The sequence below is a fragment of the Salvelinus alpinus genome, chromosome 7, assembly GCF_045679555.1.
Source record: "Salvelinus alpinus chromosome 7, SLU_Salpinus.1, whole genome shotgun sequence".
In the NCBI taxonomy this organism is placed as follows: Eukaryota; Metazoa; Chordata; class Actinopteri; order Salmoniformes; family Salmonidae; genus Salvelinus; species Salvelinus alpinus.
Window position 1 is genome coordinate 78,458,759 of NC_092092.1, and position 13,051 is coordinate 78,471,809.

The following is a 13,051-nucleotide window of genomic DNA, read 5'->3' on the forward strand; positions in this document are numbered from 1 at the left end:
GGCTCCATGGATTGAGGAGGAATTGAAAAACTGTATGGTTGAAAGAGATGGGGCAAAAGGAGTGGCTAATAAGTCTGGCTGCACATCTGACTGGCTGTTATTGTGAAGTGGAAATGTCTAGGAGCAACAACAGCTCAGCCATGAAGTGGTAGGCCACACAAGCTCACAGAACGGGGTGGCCGATTGCTGAAGCGCATTGCATGTAAAAATCGTCTGTCCTCTGTTGCAACACTCATTACCGAGTTCCAAACTGCCTCTGGAAGAAATGTCAGCACAAGAACTGTTCGTTGGGAGCTTCATGAAATGGGTTTCCATGGGCGAGCAGCCGCATACAAGCCTAAGATCACCATGTGCAATGCCAAGCGTCGGCTGGAGTGGTGTAAAGCTCGCCGGCAATGGACTCTGGAGCAGTGGAAACATGTTCTCTGGAGTCATGAATCACGCTTCACCATCTGGCAATCCGATGGACGAATATGTGTTTGGCAGATGCCAGGAGAACGCCCGCATGCGTAGTACCAACTGTAAAGTTTGGTGGAGGCGGAATAATGATCTAGGGCTGTTTTCATGGTTCGGGCCCATTAGTTCCAGTGAAGTGGAATCTTAACGCTATGACATTCTATACGATTCTGTGCTTCCAACTTTGTGGCAACAGTTTGGGGAAGGCCCTTTCCTGTTTCAGCATGACAATGCCCCCATGCACAAAGTGAGGTCCATACAGAAATGGTTTGTTGAGATCGGTGTCAAAGAACTTGTATTTCAAGGCCTACAAACTCAGTGCCTCTTTGCCTGACATCATGGGGAAATCAAAAGAAATCAGAAAAAAAAAAAAGTCTGGTTAATCCTTGGGAGCAATTTCCAAACGCCTGAAGGTACCACGTTCATCTGTACAAACAATAGTACGCAACTATTAACACCATGGGACCACGCAGCTGTCATACCGCTCAGGAAGGAGACGCGTTCTGTCTCCTAGAGATGAACGTACTTTGGTGCAAAAAGTGCAAATCAATCCCAGAACAACAGCAAAGGACCTTGTAAAGATGCTAGAGGAAACAGGTACAAAAGTATCTATATCTACAGTAAAACAAGTCCTATATCGACATAACCTGAAAGGCCACTCAGCAAGAAAGAAGCCACTGCTCCAAAACCGCCATAAAAAAGCCAGACTACGGTTTGCAACTGACATTTCACATTCTTAAAATAAAGTGGTGATCCTAACTGACCTAAGACAGGGAATTGTTACTAACATTAAATGTCAGTAATTGTGAAAAACTGAGTTTAACTGTATTTGGCTAAGTTGTATGTAAACTTCCGACTTCAACTGTATATATCTATATATTTATTTTGACTTGTTTATTTATATATATATATATTATTATAATATCATACAGTTGAGGCCTATGCAATGCCCTGATGCATTTTGCGCTCAAATCTCCGACAGCTGAACTGAGGTGGACAATTATTGTTTTAGGAAAGTAAAAACTGAAGCAGCACGGTTCTGTTTGGGTCTCTTTTTCCACCAGTCTTTTCCAAACGGGTCTGACTGTCCTCGGGTTCATTCGGAACTGGTGGTCTGTAGCTCAATGCTGTCTCCTGGTGGTCTGTAGCTCAATGCTGTCTCCTGGTGGTCTGTAGCTCAATGCTGTCTCCTGGTGGTCTGTAGCTCACTGCTGTCTCCTGGTGGTCTGGGGCTCAATGCTGTCTCCTGGTGGTCTGTAGCTCAATGCTGTCTCCTGGTGGTCTGTAGCTCAATGCTGTCTCCTGGTGGTCTGGGGCTCACTGCTGTCTCCTGGTGGTCTGTAGCTCAATGCTGTCTCCTGGTAGTCTGTAGCTCAATGCTGTCTCCTGGTGGTCTGTAGCTCAATGTTGTCTCCTGGTGGTCTGTAGCTCAATGCTGTCTCCTGGAGGTCTGTAGCTCAGTGCTGTCTCCTGGTGGTCTGTAGCTCACTGCTGTCTCCTGGTGGTCTGGGGCTCAATGCTGTCTACTGGTGGTCTGGGGCTCAATGCTGTCTCCTGGTGGTCTGTAGCTCAATGCTGTCTCCTGGAGGTCTGGGGCTCAATGCTGTCTCCTGGTGGTCTGTAGCTCAGTGCTGTCTCCTGGTGGTCTGTAGCTCAATGCTGTCTCCTGGTGGTCTGTAGCTCAATGCTGTCTCCTGGTGGTCTGTAGCTCAATGCTGTCTCCTGGTGGTCTGTAGCTCAATGCTGTCTCCTGGTGGTCTGTGGCTCAATGCTGTCTCCTGGTGGTCTGGGGCTCAATGCTGTCTCCTGGTGGTCTGGGGCTCAGTGCTGTCTCCTGGTGGTCTGTAGCTCAATGCTGTCTCCTGGTGGTCTGTAGCTCAATGCTGCCTCCTGGAGGTCTGTAGCTCAATGCTGTCTCCTGGTGGTCTGTAGCTCAATGCTGTCTCCTGGTGGTCTGTAGCTCAATGCTGTCTCCTGGTGGTCTGTAGCTCAATGCTGCCTCCTGGTGGTCTGTGGCTCAATGCTGTCTCCTGGTGGTCTGTAGCTCAATGCTGTCTCCTGGTGGTCTGTAGCTCAATGCTGTCTCCTGGTGGTCTGTAGCTCAATGCTGTCTCCTGGAGGTCTGTAGCTCAATGCTGTCTCCTGGTGGTCTGTAGCTCAATGCTGTCTCCTGGTGGTCTGTAGCTCAATGCTGTCTCCTGGTGGTCTGTAGCTCAATGCTGCCTCCTGGTGGTCTGTGGCTCAATGCTGTCTCCTGGAGGTCTGGGGCTCAATGCTGCCTCCTGGTGGTCTGTAGCTCAATGCTGTCTCCTGGTGGTCTGTAGCTCAATGCTGCCTCCTGGAGGTCTGTAGCTCAGTGCTGCCACCTGGTGTTGTAGTACGGGGGTTTCCAAACCTTTTCACTGAAGCCCCCCTTCCGGCATTGGGGAACATCCTGTGCACGCGACACGTCTATTTCTATGGGCACAAGCACCGTTCATGACACTAATTGTTCACACCCCTCTTGTTGGCGCAGAGAAAATTTTTGCAGGTTTTAAAGCTTATTTCCTGCGAATCTACACATTTTGTCATGAGGAACAGAGAACATTTTGCATTTTCTTGCAATTCTATAAATGTTGCCATGTCTAAGGTGTATTCTTGTGATATTTGAGTGACTCAAACATTACAACAAAATCTATGGGCTAAAAAAACCTATCTATAAAATGTTAGTTGACATGGGCTAGTTGATCTGGACATTTCGGACAATTTATAAATAGCTCTCTAAAGGTTTGCAATGACTGACATGACAAGAGGAACTGATGACGCACTACCCAATTTAGAAACGGCATCTTGTGTCTTCTACTATTACAACACACACGTGGCATACAGCTAGATATGGGATTCATGAATGAGTGGGTTATGAACAATGATATGAGTAATGATGACAACTAGCATATGTTGGGACAGGATGTGAACTTCTTAGGGCTAGGCGTCCCGCTAGCGGAACAACTTTCGGTGAAACTGGAGGGCTCGCAATTCAAATAAATAATCATAAAAATTAAACATTTAGGTACATACAAGTGTCTTATATCGGTTGAAAGCTTACATTCGTGTTAATCTAATTGCACTGTCCGATTTACAGTAGCTATTACAGCGAAAGCATGCCATGCGATTGTTTGAGGACGGCGTCCCACATCGAAATATTTTTCCACCGGCACAGGTTTCATAAATTCACAAGTAGCGATTAAATATTCACCAACTTTTTGAAAATCAAAGGGTCCCAGCTATAACGTGTCGTTTTGTTGGATAAAATCCTTCTTTATATCCCAAAAAGTCTATTTAGTTGGCGCCATCGATTTGAGTAATCCACTCGTTCAACATGCAGAGAAAATAATCTGAAAATCTACCCCTAAACTTTGTTTCAACAAATCAAAATACGTTTCTATTTACTCAGATAACCTAAAATGTAATAAAACTATAATATTTCTTACGGAAAGTATGTTCAATAGGAAACCGATTTTAGCAGGTGTGTCTTGTCTTCATGGTGCGCCCAAACACGAATTTCCAAGACTGTGTACTTGTACTAAAACTGATATTTCTTATTAGTTTTGGAAGTTATAAGCCTGAAACCTTGAACATAGACTGCTGACACCCTGTGGAAGCCATAGGAATTGCATCCTGGGAGCTAGAATTCAGTATGCCCCTATACTTTCCATTGTAAGAGCATGGTCTCTCAACAAAACAAAGAAATTCTCTTTGGATTTTCTCCTACATTATTTTCACATTTCTACAAACTTCAAAGTGTTTTCTTTCTAATGGTACCAATTATATGCATATTCTGGCTTCAGGGCCTGAGCAACAGGCAGTTTACTTTGGGCACATCATTCAGGTGGAAATTTAGAAAAAAGGGGCCTAGCCCTAATTATGTGTTCTCCTGTCATTCATCTATCCATGTTTGTTTTAGTGTCTCTGTTTCGTTTTCAATGTACACTAAGAACATTTCTGTGACCAACAGACAATAAATAAACATGTCAAATGTGCTGCTTTCCCTTTAGATGGTTGGTGGCCTGCTGAACTTCTGCTTCTACACGTTCGTCAACAAGTCTCTGTCGGTGGAGTTCCCAGAGATGTTAGCAGAGATCATCAGCAACCAGTTACCAAAATTCAAAGCCGGGAGCGTCAAGCCCCTCCTCTTCCACCAGAAATGACTGTGTGGTGCTTCCGCCACCAAGACACAATGCCTTAAAATCCCCTCACCTTTCCCTGACAGAGGGAGACCGGACAGAAGAGGAGATGCTGTTTTGGGAGAAAGTATACAAAGTACAAGGGTTTGGGGATTTGGGGATGAAACATGGAGGTGGAAGGAGAGATTTGTCAAGAGGCAGAAGACGAGAGGGAAAGAGCACAGAGGTTTTTTGTTTTGTTTAACATCTATGATCCAGTATGCAGTATAACAGTAGAAATAAATGTCTTAAGTTTAAAGATAATCAATGATTGAAATAAACTAACCATTCATGTTTTCTCAGGTGTATCACCCTCAGAATTTAACAATATCTAGATTAAACAAGTATCTATGTACAGATTATTAAGATGCTATTTTTTACATGTCTAAGTTTCTGCTGCCACAGTTTATACAGTTTATTATACAGGTAATTTCTTACCTCAGCAAAGGTAACACTATAACTCTTGTTATCCCACAGGTTTAGCTACTGTGTTTTCCTCTACCTACTGTCGTGTTTAGGGCCTTGTTGTAACAGAGTTGATTATCAAGTCACATGACATAAAACATCTTGTTTTGTTCGTAACTGTCTTTACAAAAGCATGTTTGCATAGCTTTTTTTTTAAAGGTCAGGCATAACATTATGAAATTGTTGTTTTTGTAATGAAAGCGTACAGTACACAATTCACAGACCTATCTTTGTCTACGTTTAGGCTACACGCTGGCTGCCAGGTTTACACACACACCGTCGATCAGAAAAAAGGAGAGAGAAAAAGATGTGCCTTTTTAGCTTGACTGATTTTAGCCGTTCTCTGACTGTCCGAGGATATTCTTCTTTCACCATCATGATTGACCCTCAGTGTATGTGATTGTTTTCTTCCTATTACATGCAGTTGCAGTCAGTTTTCCTTTTTAAAATGGCTGCCGTGTTTGTCTGTTGCTATTGCAGCTCAGTTATGGATTCTCAGTGTGAGATCAGTCGATCTAATAATACTCCCAATCTGCATATTCCCTTCCTGATCTCTTGCACACGTCTCTATTTTAAATACTATATTAGCACTATGCCCCCCCCCCCCCCTCTACTAAAATGAATGTGAAAGTAAGTAGTAGAAAAGATGGCTTTAACTCTATTGGATGTTTGTAGAAGGAAGCTATTAATTGTCACCATTGAACTTCAGTTATTTTTGTCGGCAAATTGTTTTTAAATCTAACCTTTATTTAACTAGGCAAGTCAGTTAAGAACAAGTTCTTATTTGCAATGACGGCCTACCGGGGAACAGTGGGTTAAACTGCCTTGTTCGGGGGCAGAACGACAGATTTTTACCTTGTCAGCTCGGGGATTCGATCCAGCAACCTCTAACCACTAGGCTACCTGCCGTCAGTCAGTGAACTTCTTACGTTGCTTTTGTTTTAACTGTTGTTTTGTTAGTAGTTGTTTTTGCCCATTGTCATTGTTGGAATGTGTCGGAGAGAGAGATGCGTCAGCCAATCAAAAATAGAGTTTGAGAACGCATCGACGGCCCCAAAAACCAGGCTGGTTGCTATGGTTTCCCTAACCGTAATATTTGATGGGAATATGGCAGTTCTTGAATTTAGTTGTACAGTAGTTCTTGGTCACTTTAGGAAAGGCAGAGGGCTTCAGTGTTGACCCTCAATACTCTATATGCTGCTTTCTGTATGAACACAGGTGTGTTTGAATGGATAGTAGAGTGGTATGTGAATGAAACATGGGTAACTTGTCATTATTAATTCCTAAAGAGTCATTTTATAGCGCTTATATTTTGGCAACAGTGACATGTCACTGACATATCAGACAATTTGACCATTTTACGAGACAAACCAGCAATACACAGGGGGTTCTAGAGAACTGACACTGGTGGACCCTGGTCTAGGACAACCTCTTACCCACCTAGGCACCTTGCTTACGTCTTAGCTCTTTGTGTGTGTTTTACTCAAACGTTTTCCAGTAAAGCACTTAGTACTCACATCCTTCTGTCATCTTGTGTTTTGCACTCAAACTGTGTGTCGTCCCAAGTGACACCCTGTTCCCTTTGTAGTGTGTTACTTATGACGAGAAGAGGGCTCTGGTCCAAAGTAGTGCACGGAATAGGGAGACATTTGGGATGTAGCTTAGTTGATGAGGGCATAGCTCCATCTTCTGTTCTCTGGGACTTTGTGCCAAACTTGAACTTTTACTCAGGTTTGGAAAAACAGTCCTCATTTTAACAGTTGTCAGTGTTTATTTCAGAAAAAAATGAGGGAGAGAAAAAAACAACTTAAAGCGCTTATGTCCACCGTGGATTGAATTAAAGAAACTAAAAAGGTGAACTATTTACCTTTTTTAGGGTTTTCATCCACACTATAGATTCCCTAGCATAAGTATAGATAGCAAGTTGACCCTTTAAGTCTAACAAACCCTTTCTATACACATGTACTTAGGTAGTTTGAGTCCCAACATGAATTTGTTATATTTTATGATGTTGTCACCAAAAACATTTCCCTGCTTTGTCATTCATGTTTTGCTTCTGTGCAGATTTTTTTGTTTTTTTTCTCCCGTGAAACAAACCAACCCAGGTATGAAAATGAATGTGAATCTCTGTACGAGGCCAGGCGGGGATAACTGAAGTCCTCCAGGGAGACTGTCTGCTGTTACTCTTCCTAACTCCTGGCACGTATTTCATCCATTCATTTTACTAGTTGCTCTGAGAGGGCAACGTACCTGGTTAAATCCAGTCACTGGTTTAAAGGAAGAGACAAAAACCAGGAGACATTCTAAAAATGTATGGTGATGCCGCACATTTGAGGGGAATTTGAGAGAATTGTTAACCCGAGACCTGAACTTTTCACCGAACTGGCATTAAAAATACAATGCTAGTTATTTGTTTCCCGTCATTGGTCTATTTACGTGTTGGAAAAATGACATATTTTATTATTTTCATACACTATGCCAACATCTAATAAGAAGCTATACATGAGTGATTCGTAAGAACAACTATACCATACTCAGGTTGTTGTCATTGGTTAAAAATGTATGTGGTCATCTATGTTCACTGATGGAACTGTTTAAAACCAAAAACATTCAGTTGTAATTCCCAACATTGTGTGTTTTTGTGACATTCATTAATTAACAGTCAGGTTAAATAAAAGCTCACCTGGCCATTCAGGTAAGTTAGTTTCATACATACTGGACATGCCAAAGTCATTTGATGTTCTCACTACTTGGTTAGCCATTGTTAACTTCCCAATCTATTCTAAAGGAAAATATTGTATTTTCTTTCAATGGTGATACAAACCAGCAAATTAGTTCTCCCTAACTAAACAGCTTCTTGATTTCTTATGGGTTACTGTCACCTTCAGTGTGGCTACAAGTTGTTCTCTGCTGTTGCCTTTCATATAACAAGTATAAAACCACGAACTACTCACCTCTCCTTATCCAAAAAATGTATTGGTCTCTGTGAAATTGTATCATACAGTACATTTTTGACAAGGAAATCTGAAAATATGCAATACAAATTACAAATACATGACTTACTTGATGCTCTAAACAAGAGATTATAGGCGTGTACTATGTAATTTATTTTTTTCTTTTACAATATAAGCTATTTTAGACAGAAAATGTTCACTTTCACTTTAGTGAACTATTTTCTGTATTTCTCTGCAGGACAGATTTTCAGGAAACCTTTCAATAGTGTCAATATATACCATTTATTTACACAGTTCCAGTATATCAGATTTTTCTACCAGGTGGCCAAATCAAATCCAGACTCAGTTCAGCATATTTTCCTGTAGTTTTAGTAGCTCTTGGAACGACAGACGTACAGGACTTTTTTGTTTTATAACACATTAAATATTTATTTTGTATAGCTTTGGTCAAATGCTGTGTACTAATATTATGAATTTAGTAGTCAGTCAAAAAGTTCACACGAAAAAAAATCAACCAGTTTGAACCTAACAATTTCCACTGCCCCAAATATTGTTTTGAAATTCTATTTTGTATAAAACATATGCAGCCATTAACTTTTGAAACGTATTATCAAGGGCAGAACGATGATTATTCACTGGTATATGCTTTTCTTGGAAGCTTATTTGTTTTGCTTGTACACAATTTCAATTATGTACATATAATCCAAAGTAAAGAAAAACAATTTGTTGTATTTCTCCCACAAATAATAGTAGTTTTCTATATCCTCTGTATTATTGCTCATCTGTAGTAGGTCATGTTGATGCTTTTCCTTCCATTAAATGTTGAACTACGTCTTCGTTTTGTGTGGTACCTTTTCAAAACAAGAAATTATATACAGATTGATCATGATGTTAACTCACTTCTTCTGAACAATGAAAATGGTTACCTTCTTGTACTTTAAATAACCACATTATGATAATTCAGCAATGGTTCATTCAATAAAGGGTCTTTTCCATTCTGGTGCTTATTGGTTTGATTTGTAGCTTATTGGTTTGTAACCTTTTGTATGACAGGACTTGATTAAATTATTTCCTTGGCTAGCTGCCAGGGAACCTATTCTAGTTGGTGGAAATAGATTTGAATGTCTTTGACACCAACCTCCACTTTCATATCAGTCTAATATTGCTACTGTTAGTCTCTTGGTATCAGAATTTCTGTGATGACAATACTTGGTGCCCCAAAGCCAGTTATAATGTTGGGAGAAAAAAGCAGTTTCTTTCTTATTGAGGGCCTTTAGCCTGATCCCAGATATGTTTGTACTGTATGACCAACTCCTATGGTTGTTGGCATACCAAAAATGTTGTCATGGCAAGATACCACAAACAGATGTTGGACCAGGCTCCAAGGCTGTAGCTCCTATGCCAGATTCCAGATGTTGGACCGGGCTCTGAGATTCGGAAGTAATCTGCTCGAGAATAATAAAACTGACCCGCCTATACTGCATGAATGGCGGACATGATCTGCAGATTCTCCCGGATGGGACGGTGGGAGGCAAGGGACAAAAATGACATTCACAGTAAGACCAGAAATAGTCGAATATTTCAGTGGATTTTGTGTTCCTCAAATTAAAAAAATAATACTGTCAATAATACAAAAATCTGTCATTAATTTGGCTATTTTTTTGTTTATTAAATTGTTCATCCAATCAAGAAGTTTGTATTCATCTTCATAATTAGCTTTATATTCAACAGTAATACATTTATGTTGATGCATGGTTTGCAAACGTTCACAATCGACATTGAGGCTCATACTGTTAAACTTCAGTAAAGATAAATCCTCAGTCTTCCACACTGTAATAATGACCCATAATTATGTTATGGCTCAATAATAAAGGGCAATATGGGTATGATTATTTTATTTATTTATTTCACCTTTATTTAACCAGGTAGGCAAATTGAGAACACGTTCTCATTTACAATTGCGACCTGGCCAAGATAAAGCAAAGCAGTTCGACACATACAACAACACATAGTTACACATGGAGTAAAACAAACATACAGTCAATAATACAGTGAAAAATAAGTCTATATACAATATGAGCAAGTGAGGTGAGATAAGGGAGGTGAAGGCAAACAAAATATATATATAAATAAATAAAAATATAAAAAGGCCATGGTGGCGAAGTAAATACAATATAGCAAGTAAAAAAAAAAAAGAGTAGAGATAGTAGAGATAGAAAAAGTAGAGATAGAAATAATGGGGTGCAAAGGAGCAAAATAAATAAATAAATACAGTAGGTAAAGAGGTAGTTGTTTGGGCTAAATTATAGATGGGCTATGTACAGGTGCAGTAATCTATGAGCTGCTCTGACAGCTGGTGCTTAAAGCTAGTGAGGGAGATAAGTGTTTCCAGTTTCAGAGATTTTTGTAGTTCGTTCCAGTTATTGGCAGCAGAGAACTGGAAGGAGAGGCGGCCAAAGGAAGAATTGGTTTTGAGGGTGACCAGAGAGATATACCTGCTGGAGCGCGTGCTACCGGTAGGTGCTGCTATGGTGACCAGCGAGCTGAGATAAGGGGGGACTTTACCTAGCAGGGTCTTGTAGATGACCTGGAGCCAGTGGGTTTGGCGACGAGTATGAAGCGAGGGCCAGCCAACGAGAGTGTACAGGTCGCAGTGGTGGGTAGTATATGGGGCTTTGGTGACAAAACGGATGGCACTGTGATAGACTGCATCCAATTTATTGAGTAGGGTTTTGGAGGCTATTTTGTAAATGACATCACCGAAGTCGAGGATTGGTAGGATGGTCAGTTTTACAAGGGTATGTTTGGCAGCATGAGTGAAGGATGCTTTGTTGCGGAATAGGAAGCCAATTCTAGATTTAACTTTGGATTGGAGATGTTTGATGTGGGTCTGGAAGGAGAGTTTACAGTCTAACCAGACACCTAGGTATTTGTAGTTGTCCACATATTCTAAGTCAGAGCCGTCCAGAGTAGTGATGTTGGACAGGCGGGCAGGTGCAGGCACATGATAGGAATGTGTGGGACATACTTACACTGCAACAACACAGCTGGTTATGTGCTTAGGAAATAGTCTTGGATATCTACAATGTTATTAAAAGCTGCCATTTGCATAACATCTACCATTCATACTGAGGCTATATAGATGAGCCTTTTCTTAAAGGAAAGTCTTTGAATGTTGCATAATGCCATGATAACCAAACTGCAAAAACAACAAAAAGGTAGCTAACCCCAGGGTTTCAAATTGTAACTAACTTCCACATGCAGTCTACATCACTGTTTATTTTAGTCTCTGTTCTCTACTTATCTCCGCTCAGGTTTGTCCTTCTAGTTTGTGTCTTTGTTATCATGTGGAAGTTTATTTTTAAGGATGGTTGGAATGCTTCTGTTGAACTTCTGTTGTGCGTGGGGGGGGGGGGGGGGGGGGGCTGAGGGTGAAATCTGTGGACCATGGTGTTGGTTGTCATCCAGGGGACAGAAGCAGGACGCTACTTGGCCCTTAGCCAAAACTGTAGTTCAGTGAGTATTAAAGTGTCTGTATGACCATGTTCTCACGGTGTCGGTATGACCATGTTCTCATGGTGACCACTTCACCCTCCCTAACAGAGAAACAAAGGTCACAAAAACGGTGTTTTAACATTGATGTCAACACATTCATTTAGGATCGTGACAGGAGACATTTACAATTATTATCATCATTCAAATAATTATTTTGCGTCACTCAAACATTTTAATACTACTTTACCAATCTGTTTTGGACTACCTAGAGCCTTTGACCACACCCAGAACCTTACCAATCTGTTTTGGACTACCTAGAGCCTTTGACCACGCCCAGAACCTTACCAATCTGTTTTGGACTACCTAGAGCCTTTGACCACGCCCAGAACCTTACCAATCTGTTTTGGACTACCTAGAGCCTTTGACCACACCCAGAACCTTACCAATCTGTTTTGGACTACCTAGAGCCTTTGACCACACCCAGAACCTTACCAATCTGTTTTGGACTACCTAGAGCCTTTGACCACACCCAGAACCTTACCAATCTGTTTTGGACTACCTAGAGCCTTTGACCACGCCCAGAACCTTACCAATCTGTTTTGGACTACCTAGAGCCTTTGACCACACCCAGAACCTTACCAATCTGTTTTGGACTACCTAGAGCCTTTGACCACACCCAGAACCTTACCAATCTGTTTTGGACTACCTAGAGCCTTTGACCACGCCCAGAACCTTACCAATCTGTTTTGGACTACCTAGAGCCTTTGACCAACCCCAGGTAATCTAATCAACGATCAGCATCTGTTTGTGATGACTGTATTCTGACTGTGTTTCTGTCTCTCCCATGTAGTCGATAGTAACTGATCCGTTTTATTTCCTGGAGAAGATGGAGGTGAACCACTACAACACGTACCAGGCCCAGATGTACAAGGAGAGGAGCTGGTACGTGGGACTGAAGAAGAACAGGAAACCCAAACTAGACTCCAGAACCCACATAGGGCAGAAGGCCATTTTCTTGCCACGGCGACTAGAGGGCACAGGGGAGTGAAGGTTGTAAGTCCAGGGGTGTGTCAAATGGTCAAATGTAGTGCACTATATTGGGAATAGGTTGTCATTTTAGACACATCCATTCCAAAGTGCTCATTGGGAAATTGCAGACAGGCTCAACAAACAGTATTTGAAATTTCAACTAGCATGAAGCTTGAGTTGCAGGTTATAACAGCAGTTTACAAATGTCTTCACTGACCCGTTATAGATGCTGTCATCTGTATAAACTGTTGTAGCTATATGGTTGACAGCTGACTGGTAGAATCATGCTAAAACTTGACCAAATGAAGCATTCCACTCCACACTACGAGACTCTAAGCCGCTAGCTAGACATCTAGAATGTATTCCTCTACTGATGTGACATGACTACAGACATCTAGAATGTATACCTCTACTGATGTGACATGACTACAGACATCTAGAATGTATACC

General features: G+C 41.3%; 1 protein-coding gene across 3 annotated transcripts in view; it reads left to right on the top strand.

Moving 5' to 3' along the window:
• LOC139581713 (glucocorticoid receptor-like) overlaps positions 1 to 9,073 on the top strand; it is a 165,641-nt gene extending 156,568 nt beyond the window's left edge. For all 3 annotated transcript variants that reach the window (XM_071411762.1, XM_071411763.1, XM_071411765.1), the window contains one exon: positions 4,491 to 9,073. In XM_071411762.1, coding sequence (XP_071267863.1) covers positions 4,491 to 4,643 — 153 coding nt within the window. In that variant the 3' untranslated portion in view covers positions 4,644 to 9,073. The remainder of the gene's footprint in view (positions 1 to 4,490) is intronic.
• Positions 9,074 to 13,051: the final 3,978 nt, after the last annotated feature.